Source organism: Pistacia vera, unplaced genomic scaffold, assembly GCF_008641045.1.
Source record: "Pistacia vera cultivar Batoury unplaced genomic scaffold, PisVer_v2 Contig1033, whole genome shotgun sequence".
Taxonomy (NCBI): Eukaryota; Viridiplantae; Streptophyta; class Magnoliopsida; order Sapindales; family Anacardiaceae; genus Pistacia; species Pistacia vera.
Window position 1 is genome coordinate 97,976 of NW_022195065.1, and position 18,016 is coordinate 115,991.

General features: G+C 37.5%; 2 protein-coding genes across 3 annotated transcripts; one reads left to right on the forward strand and one right to left on the reverse strand.

The window, feature by feature from the left end:
* Positions 1 to 922: 922 nt before the first annotated feature.
* Positions 923 to 3,014, forward strand: LOC116124220 (WAT1-related protein At2g39510-like). Its single transcript, XM_031409924.1, has 7 exons — positions 923 to 1,118; positions 1,296 to 1,347; positions 1,483 to 1,599; positions 1,702 to 1,930; positions 2,135 to 2,296; positions 2,373 to 2,524; positions 2,604 to 3,014. The coding sequence occupies exons 1-7, from the start codon at positions 923 to 925 to the stop codon at positions 2,767 to 2,769; spliced, it is 1,074 nt and encodes a 357-aa protein (XP_031265784.1). The 3' UTR covers positions 2,770 to 3,014.
* On the reverse strand, positions 1,439 to 7,885 carry LOC116124170 (CDT1-like protein a, chloroplastic). Of its 2 annotated transcripts, XR_004127175.1 has the most exons (10): positions 7,551 to 7,885; positions 5,819 to 5,938; positions 5,497 to 5,731; positions 4,268 to 5,107; positions 3,903 to 4,104; positions 3,726 to 3,816; positions 3,346 to 3,537; positions 2,765 to 2,824; positions 2,176 to 2,294; positions 1,439 to 1,952 (listed from the first exon to the last, which is right to left on the reverse strand). XR_004127175.1 is itself a non-coding variant. In XM_031409890.1 (7 exons), exons 1-7 carry the CDS (start codon positions 7,862 to 7,864, stop codon positions 3,480 to 3,482), a joined length of 1,860 nt encoding a protein of 619 aa, XP_031265750.1. In that variant the 5' UTR covers positions 7,865 to 7,885; the 3' UTR covers positions 3,045 to 3,479. The 2 variants fall into 2 exon arrangements, 1 of the variants encoding a protein (XP_031265750.1); XM_031409890.1 differs by lacking the exons at positions 1,439 to 1,952; positions 2,176 to 2,294; positions 2,765 to 2,824 and having other exon boundaries at positions 3,045 to 3,537.
* Between the last annotated feature and the right edge of the window lie 10,131 nt (positions 7,886 to 18,016).

Below are 18,016 nucleotides of genomic sequence, written 5' to 3' on the forward strand. Positions count from 1 at the left end.
TCACATGCACAAATCGGATTCTTGCATAGTTTTTGACCCCTGAAGTTATTCACTTAATAAAGGAGAAAATATTTGATTGACCCAAGTCAATGTGGAACAAAATATTGTGTTAATCGAATCTCCGCACTAAAGGGGGGAGGTAGGCAAAAAGGAATAACCAACAAGAAGAATATTCTTTTATTCCCATTACAGTTGTGCTCTACTCTCTCCATTCAATCAAAATGTGTTTGGAAAGTGTAGAAAAGCCCATCCTCCACTTCTGATTCGGTAAGAAATGTGTAATTGAAATCTTATACTCAGGAGATGTGTCATATTGCAGCATATAAAATCAAGATCATTCTGACGATGTGACACTTGTAGTTTTATTTCCAGTTAACACAATTTTATGGATGGCGTAATCAAATGCCAGTACAGTTGAGTACTATTTGACTTAGAAACAAAGCTAAGTTAATGGTCCAGAAGTACTGTGACCTGAAAGTCGAGAATCTGACTTAAGCGAGAACTGAACTAAAAAAACAGTTGTTTCAAGTTGCCAATTAAATTACATCCATCTTTCCCTAAATCAAGATCATTTCGCATCAAATACAGAATATAACACGTTAAAAGGCTTTTATAATATTTTTTCACAAGTTCCATGGTTAACAAAGTGAACTTTATAAAGTTACTGTATGATAACAAGATATTGTTCTATTTTCTAATTTTAATTAATATATTCCCCTTTCATGCAATTTCCAAGTTGGAATTCGCTCAAGAACAAGATGTTTACACGCCAAAACTTTTAGGCATAATCAATACAGAAGTAGTATAGTTGCATTCTGTGCTTCAACATAAATTAACTAGCAAGAAGCATAATCAGTATAGAAGCAGTTTAGTAGCATTTTTGTGCTTCTACCAAAACTTAATTAGGAGCATGCATAAAGATATGACCTCTCCCTCAGAAACTACGGCTCCAGAGCATGTGCATTCAGGGTGTTTAGGAGATTTAAGCTACACCTCTAATGTTCTGGTTCAGAGTTATACGGCGCTCTATTTCATAACAGAAGCAGCCTTCAACAGTGGCCTGAATCCTCATGTCTACGTGACTTATCGCCACATAGTGCGGCGTAGTTATGTTCCCTGTTGCTTATTTTCTTGAAAGGTACATTATACATTCACACACCCTTGCTGAAACATTTTAAGTTTCTTAATATCCAAATAATAACATTTCTTGTCTATCTGGCTCATTTTTAGGACCAATACGCTTATTACTTAGAGTGATTTGATTTCTTTTTTTTTTTTTCATGCAGAAAAGTAAGGCCAAAGACTATTATCAATATTTCTGGAGATATCTTTGCTTTCTTTCATCGGGTAGTGTCACCGAGTCTCATTCTTCAATTGGAATGTAAAACAGAAAAAATGATGATACTAGTCTCATTCTTCAATTGGAATGTAAAACAGAAAAAATGATGAGACTAACTGTTTTGTTTTGTGATATAAAACCAGAGTTGGATTAACCCTTAACATGTATTTTGCAAGTATGAGATACACCTCTCCAACCTTCATCACAGCGATGATTAATACTACCTCGTGCTTGACTTTCTTATTTGCAGTCATTCTCAGGTGTGGACTTCATAATTCAATAATCAGTTTAAAATAATTACTTCTCTTAATTTCATTAACACATAGATTTCATGAGCAACTTTCTAAATGAATTTGATGTAGGTTGGAGCATGTTGATGTAAGAGATCGTAGTGGGATTGCTAAAATCCTGGGAACTCTAATATCGTTAGCTGGGGTCACAACCATGACTTTGTACAAAGGACCTGCAGTGCATAGCCTCAAGGACGTTGCAATCCACATCGGAAATAACTCTGTTCATGAGAACTGGATGAAAGGATCAATTCTGGTTGTTGCAAGTTGTATATCAGCCTCTGTATGGTACATTCTGCAGGTATTTAACCCTTCAACAAGCTCTGCGAAAGTAAAATAACTTTGATGAAGGGAACCATTAGACTCTATAAGTAATATACTCCAAAAAAGCTAATTGCTATATTTTGTATCCAAAGAAACTTCTTACTTTGGATGCTTTAAGTTGCAAAAATTTATTGTTCTGAAAGTAACAATGTAAGATCATACAAACATGAAAACTTTATAGGCATCTACATTGAAGAAGTATCCGGTAGAACTGTCACTTACAGCATGGTTAAACTGTATTGGTGGAGCACAATCGGCAGTCTTCACAATACTCATAGAGCATAAATCGGCTGCGCCGTGGTTGGTTACCTCTACCATCGGTTTCTGGTCCATCGTATATTCTGTAAGTTGATTTTAGTAGAGCATAAAATTTACTTCTTTTAATGTATTTTGATTCTATTTTCTATGATGACTAAAAGGGAGTTATATGCTGTGGTTTGACCATCGCCATTCAACTATGGTGCACAAAACAAAAAGGCCCAGTTTTTGTAACTAGTTTTAATCCCCTTACAACAGTAATGGTGGCGATTCTAGCCTACTTGGTTGTTGGTGAAAAACTGCTCATGGGCAGGTATAATCTAAGCTCTTGTCACAATTATTAGAACATAAAACAACTGGTTCTGATCTTTTAATTCTTTTTTGGCCTTCAGTATAGTGGGAGGAATCATAGTAATTGTTGGTTTATACACCCTATTGTGGGGCAAAGAAAGAGATCAACATTTCTGCCAGCCACAAGAGCAAACTTTCCCCAACTGTGACGAGCAGAAGGAGCCAAAGAACCAAATATTAACTTCAACAGAAGCAGAAATACCTTGACGAGACTAATCCTGCCTTAAAAGGGTACCTGACATTGTATCCCGAGCCAAATACTCTGGAAATAGGAATAAAACGATGTGAGGCAAGCTAGCTTTAAATCTTTGATTTGTGTCACAAGGCGAGCAAGGTGTCACAGAATTAGGTAAAAGAAGATTATGATGATAATTTTTAACTGAAATATGAGGTACAAAATGTTGATCTGATATAATTTTATGCCACAGGCATGGTAGATATTGAAATTGATACACAGCTTGTAAATTTTAATGACCAGACGAAAACTAAAATGTGATCGGAAACAATATAAATTACCATCAGTTCAAATAGTCAAATCTATAATGAAGACCCCATAACAAGAACTCATAAAAGGGAACTATGTGCTTTTAGGAAAAAGATACTGCTTTTTCATGATATTTCTCCCAATTGATCTACCATCTATTGAAAATAATGCACTCGTCATAGAAATTTATTATCACCGGATATCTACATATCATTTTTGAACTGCAACTGAAGAGCAAGGATTTTCACTATCTTGTTAGTCGCTTAACAAACTGAGTAGGAGCCTTATCCCTAACTTACCTAAAGACCAGTGCCGAATGGAAATTAGCTCGCATATAAGGAATAATTAGCATTTACAAAGGCGCACTGTAAGGGAATCTTATACACCATCTCGCAATACACTGCAGTGAGTTAAATAATCTGGCAATCTCCATTCATTTTGCTTCTTCAAGCCGTGCCCGTAGGGACTCTGGACTTGACAGTTTGTTGATGCTGCAAAAGACAGATAACATGGCCTTCAATAAGAAGTTTCAAGTTTTTGTCCTGAAGATGACATATAACATCTGATCGTGTTTAAAATAATACATTAGATGATCTTTGAGTAAATAAACTCATTTGAAATAAAAGTTGCAAACCATCTGAATGCAATCATTTTAAGTGTAAATTACTAAGGATCTTACCAGACAAGCAAATCGCCACTAGATGCCAACTTTTCAGAAATCCATTCAGGAACTAGTTCCAACAACAAGCTCATCTGCTCTTCAACTTCTCCTGTAAACAAAAAACAAGAGTTAGCACATCTAAAATTTCTGTAAACAAAATATCTGAATACCTAACTGGTTACCATTCAGACTTACTTTTATCAACTATATCACAGTGGCTTGAAATTATCTTGTAAATAAGCTCCTCTTTTGTGATGACTGAACGTTTTATAGACTGAAAGAAGTAATGAATCATGTTGAAGAGCTTGGGCAGGCAAGCAATCATCTGTCGCCGCCTCTTCGCTTGAGAGATCACAGGATCACGCTCCTCCATAGTCTTCCTCTCTTTTTCTCTTATCTGGAAAAATGGAAATTGGTTAATTTATTGAAATAAGGAAATCAAAGATTCAAAATAAGCCTGCCTTAAAAACAGACAAATAAAGTTTATATTATTATTTATCTGCGGTGAACTAAAATAATTCAGTAGTTTGAAATCACAGAGAATTCTTAATGGGGTCTACCGATTGAATAAAATTCTCAGGAAGAATATCAAGAATATCATCATCAACTGATGCATCATCTATCTCCTTGTCCTCATCCTCAACTTTCTCATTCTTCACTGGAGTGTCAAATTTCAATGATCTGCTACGAGGTGGACGCCTTACTAACTTGTTTGGTGTGCTGGCAGAAACATCTTCTGGGGTCATATAGCATCTCCTTTTTGGTGTACATAATGCAGGTGTTGAACTCATCAGCCTAGCTGGTGTAGAAGCAAGTTTTGCAGGAGTGGACTGCACGCCATCAATATCTACGAGAGAACCATCTTTATTTTTAGTGTCTGTCTCTTTCATTGGAGTTGCAGGCAGGCAACCTGGTAGCAAATGAGCTGGAGATTCACAACTTGACAAACATTTGTCACTGTTGATTGATTTAGATGATAATTTAATTGGGGACGCAGCATAAACATTAGTTTCCTCACTTGAGGAAATATTGTCAGGGCATGGCTCTAGCAGTGGAACAACTGAAGGTTCATTGGAAATCTTTGATAATCTTTGCTGAGCCTCAGTTTGCTCTGCATCATTGTTTGTAAGCGGCTGAGAAAAATGCCTTCTGAAAGACCGAGACAGATGAGATGCTACAACTGGTTGCTGATTTGTAAATACACAAGTTGATGTCTCCATGCCCAATGACATGCCAGGAGCTTTGATCACTTTTAAAGGCGAATCTCTCGAGCAGATAACTGATATTGTTTGTTGTTGCTCTGAGGATGACTCAATCGATGTCTCATTGCGTGTTGAATGCAGATTTGTCTTTAGACGACTGAATGGTTCTGGCAATGCTTCCTCCGGAACTTCATCACCCTGAATGCTGAAGAAATATAATTCAGGTTCCAAGGTACAAGTGCTAACAGACTATAGTGCAAATGATATCAGGAAAACTGAACTTCAAATTAATTGCACGCTAAAGTTTATTTGAAACCCAACGATTTATGGTACAGGTTGAACCACCTATTGAAGACACAAGCTCTGTATCAAGCCAAGTGCATTTATACAAAAGTAGATTGCAGCCAAAAAAATTGAAAACATCTCATAACTGAATAAACTTTGAGTTCCTAGTACACAAACAAAAACCGAAGTCAAAGTGAAAAACAGAACCCATATAATGAACTAATTGTAAAACCACTAACAATGATATGCAATTAAACTTTGATGCCTTGCTTAATATGCAAAGGATAAAGGTGATGGTATACCTCAGGATGGCCTTTAATAAAATCCATCAGCCGAGCACGAAAAACCTTCCTCACATCCATGTTCTTACTATCTGATTTTGACTTGCCATCGCATTCTATCGCTTCAACATTTATTGTAACATGAAGATCCGGCTTCATACAACTAGTCTTCTCATCAAACATCAGTACTTTCTTTATCTCAACCGCTTCAGGAAGTATAAACTTCAACTGAGCCAAGTGGCCATACGAGAACCTCCTATAAATATCACAATGCATAAGACCATTTCTTGATGAAGGGAAAATCTAGTAAATGTAAAAAAAAAAAAAAAAAAAGAAAAAAAACCTGTCTGTTAAACACTCGATCTTTGGGCAGATACTGGTGAAAGTAGACATGGATCGCTTCAATTTCAATAACCGGATCGCACTATCTAAGCTATCAAAAAACTCGGCTAGCTGCCTATACCTACCATTTATTTGATTTAAAAAAAAAAACAAATTGAAATTGAGAAAACTATTTTTAGACAAAAAAAATGCTAAATCCAAGTCAGTAAAAAATTAGAGATCATTAGAACGTTACTTTTCCGGCAATTTGTTGGACCCATGAGCTGGTTTTACGGGGGATTTTGTGGACCATGAGCCGATCTGCCCTCTAGCATATTCAACCTCGTTCGTCAGATGTGGTTGCAACCGTGTTCGTGTTTGGGCTGCCTTTCGAACTTCTTTGATGGAGAGGGCGACGCCACTGTTGCGGGCCCGCCGGAGGAGCTGTGACGGCTTCTCAGGGGTTTTGGTTGTCACCGGATTCGGATTGATAGTTTCGGCTTTGGGTTTGAAGTAGAGTGGCTTTTCGGATTTGAAGGGAATTGATTGTGAAGACTCTGAGGAGCTCATTGTTGAGAGACTAAGAAGAGATTTGGTGTTTGAAGAGTGCTGGGTGAAAGCCGCGAAGGGGTGAGGAAGATATTAGGGTTTTTGGGCGAGAAGGATGAGCTGGAGCTTCATGGATGGCTGACACGTGGACTCCATTTTGTGTAGCTTATCATCAATGACAAATTCAGAAGCGTGGAACATAGGGTACTGGCGGGAAGAGTTGGACCCAGAATATCAGTTGCTTGCCTTTTCTATCCAAGTAGGATGAATAAATTTAAACCCTATAAACCAATAAAAGAGCTTCTTTCTCAGTCTGACCATCCCCCGATTTACAGAGGAATTCCTTTTGCTGAATTTGTGGCCTATTTCAGGTCCAAAGGGCTAGACGGTAACTCAACCCTTGCTCATTTTAAATTAGAGTGACCCTGTGCCTTGCCAACAATTACATAATTAGATCTATGGTTGAAATAAATTAGCCAATCATGATAATACTATATTAACTGTTGTACTTTGTTTCGCTTTATGTAGTTTTTACTTTTTAACCATCGTAGCTTATGAATGTAGATCCTCAATAACCATAAAGACCTGAAATAAATGAAAGACCATCAAAGAAGTTTGCAACCATTACAATTACAGAGATTGGATTTCTAAGGCACTCTTATCACTACAATTATCAAGCTTTCAAAATGCAAACAAATGGACTAAATGGTATCTCCACACACAAGAAAAAAGCAAAAATGATCTCTGAAATCACTTTTTTTTTTTCTTTTTTTTTTTAATCTCCCCTCTATCTTCCTCTTTTGGTTACAAAAAAGAATTCAGGGGCCAAATGCCACAAAGGTCAGAAATGTTTCACTATATATTATAGAGGAGCCAATTTGGTTGTCTCCCAAGAGATGACCAGCCACTGTTGTTAGCTGCACATAGTCTTTGATTGCAATATTTGCACAAGAGACCACAAGACATCCATTCTGCGCATGATTCTGTTTTCCTGTCCCTGTATTGATCAAAAGTTCAAGATTAAGCAATATTTTTACACTGGTGAAAGGATTGAGGTAATCAGGTTATTCTTTGCCTGCATAGGCCATGTATGCATAGATGTTAACAGTACAATATGGGTTGTACTCCAAGTGTAAAACCCCATTCCTGATTTTAGTTAGATCATGAANAAGTCAGTAAAAAATCAGAGATCATTAGAACGTTACTTTTCCGGCAATTTGTTGGACCCATGAGCTGGTTTTACGGGGGATTTTGTGGGCCATGAGCCGATCTGCCCTCTGGCATATTCAACCTCGTCCGTCAGATGTGGTTGCGGCCGTGTTCGTGTTTGGGCTGCCTTTCGAACTTCTTTGATGGAGAGGGCGACGCCACTGTTGCGGGCCCGCCGGAGGAGCTGTGACGGCTTCTCAGGGGTTTTGGTCGTCACCGGATTCGGATTGGTAGTTTCGGCCTTGGGTTTGAAGTGGAGTGGCTTTTTGGATTTGAAGGGAATTGATTGTGAAGACTCTGAGGAGCTCATTGTTGAGAGACTGAGAAGAGATTTGGTAGTTTGAAGAGTGCTGGGTGAAAGGCAAAGCGGCGCGAGGAAGATATTAGCGTTTTTGGGCGGGAAGGATGAGCTGGAGCTCACGTGGATGGCTGACACGTCGGACTCCCGCCAAATTGGTCCGTGAAATCAACGGCCCATCTAAGCCCCGACCCCATCACTGCTTTACCCTTCTCCATTAGATTTGATAATATTCACTGCTCTGGAACTGCTTTATTTAACTATATTTTTTTTCCCTTTCTTTTTTCCCAAACACGACCTCAACTTAGGAGCCGGCCAAGCCAGTAGACTACTTTGATCCGATCTATCGTTAACCGGGAGCCGAACCGGTTCGAGTTTCTGACTTGTTAAAGTGTTTTATTAGGTGTATAATTTTGGGATAGATTATAACTAGGGTTCCATTATAAAATTCTTTGGAAAAAATACTTTTAAATTTAGGGTTTATGTTTGGGTTGAAATTTTAGGTTGCCTATTGTCTTAATTAATATATTTCAAGGAAATTGATTTTTGTTTTTGATGAATTTATGTAAAAAATAATAAATAAATTAAGTGAATTTATGTATATTTTTTTTAATAACTAAGGTATTCGAGCATAATTGTCAATCGAACTCACCTGATTCTCAGAGTCACGAAACACCCTACAAACCCTAATTGCCAGTTAAGTCCACCTAATCCTTAAACCCCTGGAGCTAGAATATCATACAAGCCCAACAGACCAAAATAATTATACAAATATGATATATGTCACTCCTATGACTTCGAACACAATACCCTTAGGTATAACTAACCCCAAAGGCAAAATGTCTTATTATCCGGTCATAAGGGGAGAGATAATGACTTCACTTTCTTTTGTTCATTTTCAAAAGTTGAGCTTGATGGACTTGGAATTCATTTCTTTTTTAATTCCTAAGTTTTTTGTTTCCAAATTATATATTTGATTTTAGAGTGAACCCATATCAATAAAATTAAAAGAAAAAAAATATGCATAAAGATATTGAAAATTTAGCATAATAAGCATGAAACCAAAGTTTGTTGTTCCTTCTTATTCACAATTTGCATTATAATATATTTTTTTTAAAAGGCATTACTTGATGCTTCAAAATCTTTATGTATTTACATTCTCATTCAAACAAAATTTTACACTATGTTTCTGCTACTGCTACAACTCTCCTTTTGCTGAAAACTTGTCGGAAAGATTGGCTATAATGAAACCTGCAAATACCTGAATCCAATTTATAACCTTATTAGTGAAGTTTCCATTTCTAGCTTATTAATTTAGCAAGCAAGATATTGACATGAACAATGAGGCCTACCTGAATGCATCCAAGGATGTAGATTGCAGAGTAGTGACGGCCGTGTATAACCATGTCGGCTAACATTGCGAGGGGTATCGTTAAGGACATACCCAGCGTTGCGACCAATGGAGTTGTCCAAACCACAGAAAGGGCCCTGGATTCATTTAATCACTTGAGAAAATGCAATCTTATGGTTTCAAGTCCTGGTGGTGTCTAGTTGAAATANTTGTCCAAGTTATGCTTGAAAAATATACATAAGATGCCAACTTGAGGGGGAGTGTTAAAGATCAAGTTGTTACGTAAATAGAAGAAAACTTAGTTAGTTAGAAATTAGTTATGCTGAGCTGTAAGTTTGTTAAGATAGTTGGAAGAAATTAGTTAAAAGGCTGTGTATTATTTCTTTGTATATAAGCAACATTGTAACAGACTTCTCATTATTGAATAAGAGAATTCTTTTTTCACATTTCTTGCCCCCAAATTAACACAAATGATATCAGGAAAACTGAACTTCAAATGAATTGCACGCTAAAGTTTATTTGAAACCCAACGATTTATGGTACAGGTTGAACCACCTACTGAAGACACAAGCTCTGTATCAAGCCAAGTGCATTTATACAAAAGCAGATTGCAGCCAAAAAAATTGAAAACATCTCATAACTGAATAAACTTTGAGTTCCTAGTACACAAACAAAAACCGAAGTAAAAGTGAAAAACAGAACCCATATAATGAACTAATTGTAAAACCATTAACAATGATATGCAATTAAACTCTGATGCCTTGCTTAATATGCAAAGGATAAAGGTGATGGTATACCTCAGGATGGCCTTTAATAAAATCCATCAGCCGAGCACGAAAAACCTTCCTCACATCCATGTTCTTACTATCTGATTTTGACTTGCCATCGCATTCTATCGCTTCAACATTTATTGTAACATTAAGATCCGGCTTCATACAATTAGTCTTCTCATCAAACATCAGTACTTTCTTTATCTCAACCACTTCAGGAAGTATAAACTTCAACTGAGCCAAGTGGCCATACGAGAACCTCCTATAAATATCACAATGCATAAGACCATTTCTTGATGAAGGGAAAATCTAGTAAATGTAAAAAAATAATAATAATAATAATGAAAAAAAAACCTGTCTGTTAAACACTCAATCTTTGGGCAGATATTGGTGAAAGTAGACATGGATCGCTTCAATTTCAATAACCGGATCGCACTATCTAAGCTATCAAAAAACTCGGCCAGCTGCCTATACCTGCCATTTATTTGATTAAAAAAAACAAACAAATTGAAATTAAAAAAAAAACTATTTTCAGACAAAAAAAATGCTAAATCCAAGTCAGTAAAAAATCAGAGATCATTAGAACGTTATTTTCCGGCAATTTGTTGGACCCATGAGCTGGTTTTACGGGGGATTTTGTGGGCCATGAGCCGATCCGCCCTCTGGCATATTCAACCTCGTCCGTTAGATGTGGTTGCGGCCGTGTTCGCATTTGGGTTGCCTTTCGAACTTCTTTGATGGAGAGGGCGACGCCACTGTTGCGGGCCCGCCGGAGGAGCTGTGACGGCTTCTTAGGGGTTTTGGTCGTCACCGGATTTGGATTCGTAGTTTCGGCTTTGGGTTTGAAGTGGAGTGGCTTTTTGGATTTGAAGGGAATTGATTGTGAAGACTCTGAGGAGCTCATTGTTGAGAGACTGAGAAGAGATTNACATTTTTAGGGACGAAATGTATTATTTTTGGACGAAAAATTTTGTAACTAAAAACTTTTTTCTTCTGGGATGAATTATTTTGTCTCTAATTGTACAAAATTTGGAAAACTTATTAGCGATGAAATATAATTTTATCCTAAATTGTAAAAAAAAAAACATTTTTAGGGACGAAATTTAGAACTACAACAAATGTTTAATTTAGGGATTGGAATCCTGAAACTTACTTAGAAGATTCTGTGGTAGTGGGTAAGTAGGAATTGTAATGTCGACAGTTTTTCTTAATAAAGAAGTGTAATTTGATTTGGGAAACTCAGCTTTTGTTGTTTTGTTTGTTTATATAGTGAAGTGAAAATGAATCTGGGTGTTATCATGAAGGAAAATTAGTAGGGTTGATTCATAAATTGGGATTGCGGTTAATCATCATATTATCAACCCAATCAAGGACAAAAATTTTCATCCTCAATTCACCACACCATGAGAGACGAAGTTTTTCGTCCCCAATTCACCACAACATCGGGGACGAAAATTTTTGTCCCCAATGATTGATCCAGTTAGGGACGAAATTTTTTTTGTCCCTATTTGTGCTTTTTTTGGAAACGAAACAATCTCATTTGGGATGAATAATTATTCTTTGGTGGACAAAATTTTTTGTCACAAAATAAATAATTTTTAACGACGAAACCTTATTTTGTCCCCAATGGCATGGCTTTGGGGACGAAATGTTTTTTCGTGGGCATTACCCTTTGGCGACGCGGCTTTGGGGACGATTTGGTCTGTCGTCTCACATTACTTTTTAGGACAAATTTTGCACTTTATGTGACGAAAATTTTCGTCCTTAAATGTTAAATTTCTTGTAGTGTTATATGGACGGTCGTCCATATGAGGTGGATGCCCATCCAGAGGAAATGGACTCCCTCCATATTATATGGACGGGAGTCCATTGTTATTTTTTGTGGATGTTCGTCCATCAAATATGGGATGAACATCCATAATTTGGTGCAAATACTGGATGCCACATACGTCAATATAAAAATTTGGTGCAAATTATCGGTGTCCGTAGCAATATTCCATAATTTATAGTTCATTAATTAGTTGGTGTAATTTATATTCGATATTCGTTTTTTTATACAAATTACTAAATCTTTCTTTAATTAATAGGTTTTGGAAATGGCATAGGTGAATCTTCAAGCCAAATGTCAAACCTCACACATCAGCCAGCTTCAGGAGGTAATTTACTTAATTTAGATCAACAACTAATATGTAAAATTCAACCCTTTGCACACAATACTAATTTGAAAAACAATTTGACTAGGGAATGGACATGGGGGTCATCAATCGTCTATAGGGATGGGCACAAATTCCGGCCCCGCGAGGACCCGCCCCACCCTGCCTCGAACGGGGTGGATTTTTCCCAAATCGTTCGAGCTTTGAGTTGGGATCGGGCCCAAGATTGGCCCTGGAATTTGGGGATGGGCCTCGGCCGGGATAGATTTTGCCTCAGCCCCGAATTCCCTGACCCCTATATTATATATATATTAATTTTAATAATTGAAAATCAATCATATATACCTATAATAATTTTAGTATTTGAAAATCAATTATACATTATACAATGAAAAATTATAATTGTGTAAGTATTTTATGAAATTATATACAAATAGGTAATAAATAAAACTAGATTAAATATAATAAATTATTATATATATATATATATATATATATATATATTTGGGAATAAATTTCATTCGTGNCACAGAAGCAGAGTTTGTGGCTACAGCTGCTTGTGCTAGTCAAGCTGTTTGGATGAAGAGAATAATTGAGAAGCTGAGTCTAGAAGAAAGCAAGTGTACAACAATCTTTTGTGATAACAATTCCACAATTAAGTTGTCAAAAAATCCTGTCTTACATGGCCGAAGCAAGCACATTGATGTGCGATTCCATTTTCTTCGTGATCTTACACGAGAAGGAGCAGTTGAATTAGTTTACTGTGGAACACAAGAACAGCTGGCAGATGTCATGACAAAGCCCCTCACAATGGATGCATTTCAGAAGTTTCGAAGTCAGCTGGGAGTTTGTCAAGTTCCTGATTTAAACTAGTTGTAGACTTGTAGTTGGTAACTAGTTTAAGGGAGGGAATGAAGAGAAAGTTTAGGGATTCAGTTAAGATTTTTATTTGAATAAGTCCTAGTCTTTAGGATATTTGTTACATTTCCTTTGTTGCACTCATCACGTTAAGTAGTTGAACGTGAGCAGGTTTTTCTCATTTTCTGTTAAGTTTGTAAAGGCTATTTAAGCCTAACTTTGTCCAATAAAAGCTAAGTCACTTCCAGAATTGTTTAGTACCTTTTACTTTGTGTTTCTATTCTCAACATTCTGGTATCAGAGCCTCCATTGGACTTGACAAAAACAAAACAGCAGTCTTTGACGTCTCTATAGCAACAAGATGACAATTGAAGGGAGCTTTGTGCAGCCATCCATTCCCCGCTTTAATGGTCACTATGATCATTGGAGCATGTTGATGGAGAATTTCCTACGATCCAAGGAATTATGGGGACTGGTAGAGACTGGCTATAAGGAGCCAACAAATGAATCAGTGCAGACAGAGGCACAACGAAAGAAGCTAGAAGAATTGAAGCTGAAAGATATGAAAGTAAAAAACTTTCTATTCCAGGCCATTGATCGGACGATATTGGAGACCATCCTTGTGAATGATTCTTCCAAACAAATTTGGGAGTCCATGAAGAAGAAATTGAAGGGAGTGTTAGAGTCAAGAGGTCACACTTACAAGCTCTCTATAGAAAGTTTGAAACTCTAGAGATGAAAACTGGAGAAGGAGTCTATGAGTATTTTTCAAGAGTGTTGACAGTAGCCAACAAGATGAGAATATATGGGGAGCAGATGCAAGATGTTACAGTAGTGCAGAAAATTCTGAGATCGCTGAGTGAGAAGTTTAATTATGTTGTTTGCTCGATTGAGGAGTCCAAAGACATTGATCAACTTTCCATTGATGAGCTGCAAAGTTCACTGATAGTACATGAGCAAAAATTTTAGCGACATACAGGAGAAAAGCAAGCACTCAAGATCAGCCATGAAGATAGATTTGGTGCAAGAGGATGCGGTCGAGGTGCATACCTAGGCAGAGGAAGACGCCAGTCCTACAACAAAGCAATGGTGGAATGCTTTAAGTGTCACAAGCTTGGACACTATCAATTTGAATGTACAAGTTGGGATAAAGAAGCCAACTATGCTGAACTAGGAGTAGAAGAAGAGATGTTGCTCATGTCATATATGGGGATGAATGGTGCTCAAAGGGAAGATATCTGGTATCTGGATTCTGGATGTAGCAATCACATGTGTGGTGACAAGAGTTTGTTCACTGATCTGAATGAGGACTTCAGGCAGACAGTGTCTCTGGGAAATAACACAAAGATGAATGTGTTAGGCAAAGGCAATGTGAGATTGAAAGTAAGTGGCTTAACTCATGTTGTTAGTAAAGTATATTTTGTGCCTGAACTAAAAAGCAAATTGTTGAGCATTGGCCAACTACAAGAAAAAGGATTGGCAATTCTCATTCAACATGGAATGCTCAAGATTTATCATCCAGAGAAAGGGCTCATAATACAGACCGAGATGTCAACGAATCGAATGTTTGTGTTGCTAGCAAAATCACAACCACAAAAACCAGCTTGCTTATACACTTCCACACAAGATATGGCACACTTATGGCATTGTCGTTATGGACATTTGAGCTACAAGGGGTTGAGAACTCTCCAATTTAAGAAGATGGTGCATGGGTTACCTCAGTTCAATTCTCCAACAACAGTGTGTGCAAACTGTATGATTGGAAAACAACATAGAGATCCAATTCCAAAAATAAGCAATTGGAGGGCCACAGAAAAACTTCAGCTTGTTCATGCAGATCTTTGCGGCCCTATATCTTCTACTTCTAATAGTAAGAAGAGGTACATTATATGCTTTATTGATGATCTTACTAGAAAAGCATGGGTTTATTTTTTGGTAGAAAAATCTGAAGCATTAAGCATGTTCAAAAAATTTAAGAGCTGTGTTGAGAAAGAAGTAGGAGGATATATTAAATGTTTGAGAACAGATCGAGGACGAGAGTTCACATCACTTGAGTTTAATGAGTTTTGTACAAAACATGGTATCAAGAGGCAATTGACTGCAGTGTATACTCCACAACATAACGGAGTAATGGAATGAAAGAATCGAACTGTGATGAACATGGTTCGATGTATGCTCGTTGAAAGAAAGATGCCAAAGACTTTCTGGCCAGAGGCAGTGAATTGGACAATACATGTTTTGAATAGGAGTCCCACATTGGCCGTGAAGAATCAAATGCCCGAAGAAGCCTGGAGCGGAAGCAGACCCTCAGTTGAGCACTTTAGAGTTTTTGGATGTGTGGCGTGTGTGCATGTTCTTGATGTGAGAAGGAAAAAGCTAGATGCAAAGAGCCTTGCTTGTGTGTTATTGGGAATTAGTGAAGAGTCTAAGGCATATAGGCTCTATGACCCTGTTGAAAGAAAGGTTGTAGTTAGCAGGGATGTAGTATTTGAGGAAGATAAATCTTGGAGTTTGGATAAGAGTTATGAAGATCACATAATGATTGATTTGGAATGGGATGATAATACAACAGCAAACGCAGAGAGTGAGGAAGCAGTGAATGGAGAAGAAGAAGAAATTATTGAACCAGTTAGTAGTCCTCAAAATGATGAATATGATGGAAGAAATAGAGGGCCTCCCAGGTGGATGAGCGATTATGTAACTGGGGAAGGACTTTCGGAGGAAGACGAGGCAAATGTTAATTCAGCTCTATTTGCTTCAACAGATCCAGTGTGTTTTAAAGAAGCAGTAAAGCATGACAAATGGAGGATAGCTATGGACACAGAGATACAGGCTATAGAGAGAAACAACACATGGGAACTTACTGATCTTCCCAAGGATGCAAAGAAGATTGGAGTGAAGTGGGTTTATAAAACTAAACTCAAAGAAAATGGTGAAGTGGATAAATTGAAGGCTCGTTTGGTGGCAAAAGGGCATGTGCAACGACAAGGGATAGACTACACCGAAGTATTTGCACCAGTTGCAAGAATGGACACAGTAAGAATGGTTGTGGCTCTAGCGGCACAAAAAGGGTGGACTCTCTATCAACTTGATGTCAAATCTGCCTTCTTGTATGGAGAACTCAACGAAGAAGTGTTTGTGGAGCAACCAAAGGGTTATGAACTGAAGAACAGCCCCCAGAAAGTCTACAAGTTGAAGAAAGCGTTATATGGGCTGAAACAAGCTCCACGAGCTTGGTTCAGCCGTATTGAATCACATTTCTTAAGTGAAAGGTTCAAGAAGTGTTATAGTGAGCATACGTTATTCATTAAAACGACTAAGGGAGGTAAGATTCTCATTGTCAGTTTATATGTTGATGACTTAATATTTACTGGCAATGATGAATTGATGTTTAGCGAATTTAAAAGCTCCATGTTGAGGGAATTTGATATGACTGATTTGGGAAAGATGAGATTTTTTCTAGGCATAGAAGTTTTACAAAGGTCTGATGGGATTTATATTTGTCAAAAGGAATATGCTTTAGAGGTCTTGAAGAGGTTTAAGATGGAAAATAGCAACTCGGTTCATAATCCTATTGTTCCAGGTTGTAAGCTTTTCAAAGATGAAAATGGAGTTCATATTGATGAGAGTTTGTTCAAGCAGATGGTAGGATGTCTTATGTACCTAACAACTACGAGGCTAGATTTGATGTTTGCAGTGAGCTTGATTAGCAGGTACATGGCCAAACCAACTGAATTGCATTTGATGGCAGCCAAAAGGATACTATGGTACTTGCAAGAAACCATTGGACTTGGAGTTTTCTACAAGAAGGGAGGGCGTGAAGGTCTAGTTGGTTATACAGATAGCGACTATGCAGGAGATGTAGAAGATAGAAAGAGTACATCAGGCTATGTTTTCATGTTGGGATCTGAAGCTGTTGCCTGGTCTTCAAGAAAGCAAACTATAGTCACACTTTCAATCACAGAAGCAGAGTTTGTGGCTACAGCTGCTTGTGCTAGTCAAGCTGTTTGGATGAAGAGAATAATTGAGAAGCTGAGTCTAGAAGAAAGCAAGTGTACAACAATCTTTTGTGATAACAATTCCACAATTAAGTTGTCAAAAAATCCTGTCTTACATGGCCGAAGCAAGCACATTGATGTGCGATTCCATTTTCTTCGTGATCTTACACGAGAAGGAGCAGTTGAATTAGTTTACTGTGGAACACAAGAACAGCTGGCAGATGTCATGACAAAGCCCCTCACAATGGATGCATTTCAGAAGTTTCGAAGTCAGCTGGGAGTTTGTCAAGTTCCCGATTTAAACTAGTTGTAGACTTGTAGTTGGTAACTAGTTTAAGGGAGGGAATGAAGAGAAAGTTTAGGGATTCAGTTAAGATTTTTATTTGAATAAGTCCTAGTCTTTAGGATATTTGTTACATTTCCTTTGTTGCACTCATCATGTTAAGTAGTTGAACGTGAGCAGGTTTTTCTCATTTTCTGTCAAGTTTGTAAAGGCTATTTAAGCCTAACTTTGTCCAATAAAAGCTAAGTCACTCCCAGAATTGTTTAGTACCTTTTACTTTGTGTTTCTATTCTCAACAGTTGAGAGACTGAGAAGAGATTTGGTGTTTGAAGAGTGTTGGGTGAAAGGTGAAGCGAGGCGAGGAAGATATTAGGGTTTTTGGGCGGGAAGGATGAGCTGGAGCTCACGTGGATGGCTGACAAATTTTTTTCGCCCCCCGATTTTTTTTATATTTTGGGGCGAAACATAATTTTGTAGGGGGTTTTTAGTATTTTTTTTAAGGGTAAAATTTATAAATTTTTTAGGCCTTGAAGTTTTTTCCTTTAATAAATTTTGTAAAATTTCTTTTAACCCCTATAATTTATGTTATTTTTAGGGGGCTTTAATAATTATACAATAAACTAAAACAAAAATGTGTAAAAAAATTTGTTCCCAAGCCCGGGCCTTGGAGGAGGGCCCGGGCTCTCCTCCTTAGGCCTGGTCCCAAAGATCGGTCCTAGGACAATGCCCACCTCTATTAAGATCCGATAGT

What these genes read in the sequence shown, in the direction of transcription:
- LOC116124220 (XM_031409924.1), top strand. Translation starts at nt 923, where the DNA reads ATGACCTCTCCCTCAGAAACTACGGCTCCAGAGCATGTGCATTCAGGG. An exon ending in TTATTTGCAGTCATTCTCAG is followed by an intron (nt 1,600 to 1,701) that starts GTGTGGACTTCA and finishes AATTTGATGTAG; the next exon opens with GTTGGAGCATGTTGATGTAA. An exon ending in TCTGGTCCATCGTATATTCT is followed by an intron (nt 2,297 to 2,372) that starts GTAAGTTGATTT and finishes GATGACTAAAAG; the next exon opens with GGAGTTATATGCTGTGGTTT.
- LOC116124170 (XM_031409890.1), bottom strand. Translation starts at nt 7,864, where the DNA reads ATGAGCTCCTCAGAGTCTTCACAATCAATTCCCTTCAAATCCAAAAAG. An exon ending in ATCGAGTGTTTAACAGACAG is followed by an intron (nt 5,732 to 5,818) that starts GTTTTTTTTCTT and finishes TGATATTTATAG; the next exon opens with GAGGTTCTCGTATGGCCACT. An exon ending in TTATTAAAGGCCATCCTGAG is followed by an intron (nt 5,108 to 5,496) that starts GTATACCATCAC and finishes TTCAGCATTCAG; the next exon opens with GGTGATGAAGTTCCGGAGGA.